The 3,987-nt window shown below is 48.8% G+C and overlaps 1 protein-coding gene across 1 annotated transcript in view; it reads left to right on the top strand.

The window, feature by feature from the left end:
• Window positions 1-3,987, top strand: part of UIMC1 (ubiquitin interaction motif containing 1) — a 35,531-nt gene that overhangs the window by 13,527 nt on the left and 18,017 nt on the right. Inside the window, exon 5 of the mRNA XM_010133167.1 lies at window positions 1-679. Within this exon, the coding sequence (XP_010131469.1) occupies window positions 1-679 (679 nt within the window). The remainder of the gene's footprint in view (window positions 680-3,987) is intronic.

Raw genomic sequence — 3,987 nt, 5'->3', positions numbered from 1 at the left:
AGCAACAGGCCACAAACCAAAAGAGCAGCCCCTGCCCTGCCCTGGCCATTCTGCTGGAGAAGCTGGTGCAGGGAGCTCATCCACACTCCGGAAGAGCTGGACCATGGAACAGTGTGGCAGCCTCAGGAGTGGTGGAGGAGCTAGTACCAAGCACACCTCGCAGTCCAGGCACGCCGCCAAGGTCTCTGTGTCCACAGAGCAAGCAGAGCAGAACGAGGTGCCTGACAGCACCCCTGAGCTTTGCGTACTCAATGCGGCAGAGGAGAAGCACAAGCAGGAGGAGGCAAGAGATACAGTGCACTATTACTGGGGCATCCCCTTCTGCCCCAAAGGGGTGGACCCCAACCAGTACACCAAAGTCATCTTGTGTCAGCTGGAGGTTTACCAGAAGAGCCTGAAGCAGGCTCAGAGGCAGCTATTGCATAAGAAGGAGTTTGGTAACCCAGTTGTGCCCAGTTCTTCCTTGAGCCAAAACGAGCTTGGGAAAGGAGAGCAGATAAGCAGAGAGAACGGGGTTGCTGATGATACAGAAGATGGAGACCCAGATGGGCAGAAGGAGTCTGAGAGCATCACCTGGCTTCTCTCTTCAAAGAGGAGGGAGGCAGAGAGTCCTGGGCACAGCGTGGAAGAAGAGAGGAACTCCACTTCTGATGATGAACCGACCACCAGCTACTGCCAGGTAAGAGCTTCGCTACTGAGCGGAGGTTGAGTGGTCCTGCTCTTCTGCCTGTTTTAGGGTTCAGCCCCTTCTGCAAAGCAGACACTGCTCAGTAATTAATGCTCCCCTTAAATGTAGGGACTTCCTCCCCTTGTCACAGCTTTCTGGGAAAGGGAGAGGAGAAGCCTACCAGCTGATACCCAGCTCACAAGTGGTAGCGACCGTTGTGCAGCCTGGCAGTCGTCCATTAATGCACCACTGAGATAAAGACTTGCAGCTGACTCGTCCTTCTCAAAGGGTGCAGCCTGGCAGCGTGTTAGGGTAGGGAGTGCAGGGATGACACTGCCCACCGTCAGCTCTGGCAAACCGGCTTATCAACCCGTGGCTGTGTGGGGAGAGAACAAACAGAAACGTGGCTTTTGTCCTTGTGGTGCAGCCGTTCCTTTTTGCACCTATATGCTTGTCTGCGTCCGTTGCAAGGGCTCTTTTCCCTGGTGGCCCTATGATGGTGGCTGGGAGCAGCTCTGCGTGCTTGCAGGCATCTTCTGCCTGCCCGGGGTGATCTGTCATCGCGGTGGTGCTCGTGTCCTTGTTCTGGTGGCTGGGCACCTTCTCTCCGGTGTGCTGGCTGGGTCTGCTAGACGCTAGGTGTCAGCCTCTGTCTCCGTCAGGGCTCTCGTAGTGGAGCGGAAGGCAGCTTTCTGTCACTGCTAAGTTTAAACAGATTGCTAGTCAGATGAAGTATTTATTACTGCTGTATTTTAGGTTTGTGTCAGCCTTTTCCAACCCTCATTTTTCATAATGACTTCACTCCCGGATCATTGTATAACTTTATCTTCTCTATGACTGAAGCCTCAGCTCTGTTGTTCCTGTTTTCAAGTGTGTTCGATCATTTACCCTGGTGTTAGAAAGATACTTAACTTGTTTTGTGATATTTATATTCTGTCTTGTAATATTGAACACTTAGGAAAAACGTCATGTCTGCATTTTCTGGTTGCAGAAAAAGAGCAGAGCAGCCTGTGCTGAAATGTGACTTTTTGTGACAGTGCTTTGGCTTGGCTTTAGCAGACACAGGTTCAAACAAGTCTTAGAGGTGACCTGCAGAGGAAAGGAACTGACTCGTGCCCTTTCTCATTTCTTTAGGATAAGTACAAAAGACCTGAAAGGTTCTTAAGGCAAACTTTTTTTTTTTTTCCCCCCTTTGGAAATGGCTGTGTTGTTCATCTGGACGATTGGGGTGACAGCAGGTCTGTGGAGGTGTATGCTAAAACCCTTGCAAAGCTACAGCAGCTGGGAAGGGTGTGAACTTTTAATCAACATTGAAAATGGTGGGGGATTTTATTTATTTATTTAATATTATCTATTTAATGCTAATACCTAATTAATTCCTGGGGAGAAAAGAGGTTTGAGTGGTGCCGAGTGGGAACTATTAACGTACTCATCCTGACCACAAGAACTCTCTCAGAGAGCCGTAAGGTGTATGTAGTCCTTCTGATATTTTTGAGGTGAATAAATAAGGAAGGGGGAGCAGACTTTAAAATTTCAACCCTAGCCCAAAATTTGCCAGTTTTTTATTTACTTGAGAAAAAATAATTTCTAAATGCCCTTTCATCTGCCTTTGTTACACCAAGCTTGAGAGGTCGCTCCCTTCTCTCGCCTCTCTGTGCAGTTGCACACTGAGGCCAGTGCAGGTGATTCACTTGCAAAATCAATATGTTTGATGTTTGCTCGTGCCTTGTCTCCATTTTTTTCCTTTTATCTAATACCATTCCACCGGCAGTGACAAAGGAGGGGCCCAGAGCAGCCGTGTCCCCAGTGTGCTGCATTGCTTGGAGACCCTGCTGCCTGTACTGCCCTGGGGCTACCCCACTGATGGTGTGGGGCTGGACGGGGATTTTAGGCTGTGCCGAGGATACAAACTGTCCGTGGAGACTCAAAGCTGTCCTTGAAAAAGCCATGTGCAGTGAAATGCAGGTGGAAATGGTGTGCTCGAAGGAGCCTGCCTGTAGTTCTGCTTTGAAACCCTCACCTGGAGTGGGCAGAGACCTTCCTCCCTGGCAGTGGCCAACCGCTGCGACTGCCACCCGCAGCCAAGGGACGCTCGCACGCAGCAAATCCTGGTTGTCAGGAGATCTCATAGCCTGTGAACCTGCACTAATGACCTTCAGTGCTAATAGAATCAATTCCTTCATAGCCTTTCAAATAAGGTTAGGGGACTCTTGGTCTTTAAAAGATTCAGAGGGAAAAGACCCAGTTCTGGAGAGGTAGGATTAGTGCCTTATAACATATGTACTAGAGAAAACAGAGACATGGCCCAGTATTCATGACCAGGATAGAGGCGTTGTTCAGATATGCATAGTTCAGGAAAAAGGGAAATAAAAATAAAGGAGGAGGTGGGGTATTTTATGTTAATCATCAGTTAGGCTGTGAAGAAATAAAGAACAGCGTAGATCAAGCAGAATATTTGGGGTTAGAGTCACTTTAGGGAAATCTGGCAGGAGGCTTTGTTTTGGGACTTGCTAGGGAGGTGCATCAGCCATCCAGGAGTGGAGCTGACCGAGGTCGAAACCTGTGCTGAAAATCAAACTCAGAGAGTTTAATAGACTCAAAGGAGAGGGAGGAAAACCCCTTGGATTTCTTTGAGAACTAGCATGAGAAATTGTGGGCCTGACAGCAAGGACTGCTAATAAACCGTTGTAATTCCACCTGATTAGAGAATGGCAAGTGTAATGGGTATACTGAAGAAGAAGAAAGGGATGTGGGTAATGAGTGGCGTGTTAGCCTGACCTTGGCAGTGCATGAGGCTTTTGAACAGATTTTAAAGGAAGGAGTAAGTGGAGTCATAAAGCTAAATGAAAAATGGGATAAAATGCACACGGTTTTGCCAGCTGTAGATTGTGCGGGTTAATCTGCTCCCTCCCTTTGATGGGACCACTGATTTCTCTGTCAAGAAAAACTCAACACATCTGCACAGAATTTCAGGAAAGTACTTCTCGTGGTCAAACATCGATCAAATCATCCCAGCTCTGGCAAGAAGATTTTAAACTGGGGTAGATGAGGGCTGCTGGGGTTCTTGAGAGGGTGCAAGGGACACTGAAATCCTTGGGTTGTTAAGCTCAGCACAAATGGAGATGGAGAAGAGCTGTGGATGCTGCCTACAGGGACCTCAGGGCAGATGCTAGGATCAAGCAGAGGGCGTGGAGGGTGATGGATGTGAACATGGGCACGGGCTGGCCAGGAACACGTCTAGGCAGCAAGGTAACGAGAAGTCCTGCCAGGCATTACTGCAGGGAGCTGCTGAAACACCTTACCAAAAGGAGCGGTAGAGG

The sequence above is a fragment of the Buceros rhinoceros genome, unplaced genomic scaffold, assembly GCF_000710305.1.
Source record: "Buceros rhinoceros silvestris isolate BGI_N320 unplaced genomic scaffold, ASM71030v1 scaffold13960, whole genome shotgun sequence".
Lineage (NCBI taxonomy): Eukaryota > Metazoa > Chordata > Aves > Bucerotiformes > Bucerotidae > Buceros > Buceros rhinoceros.
This window is presented reverse-complemented; position numbering and strand designations above follow the sequence as displayed.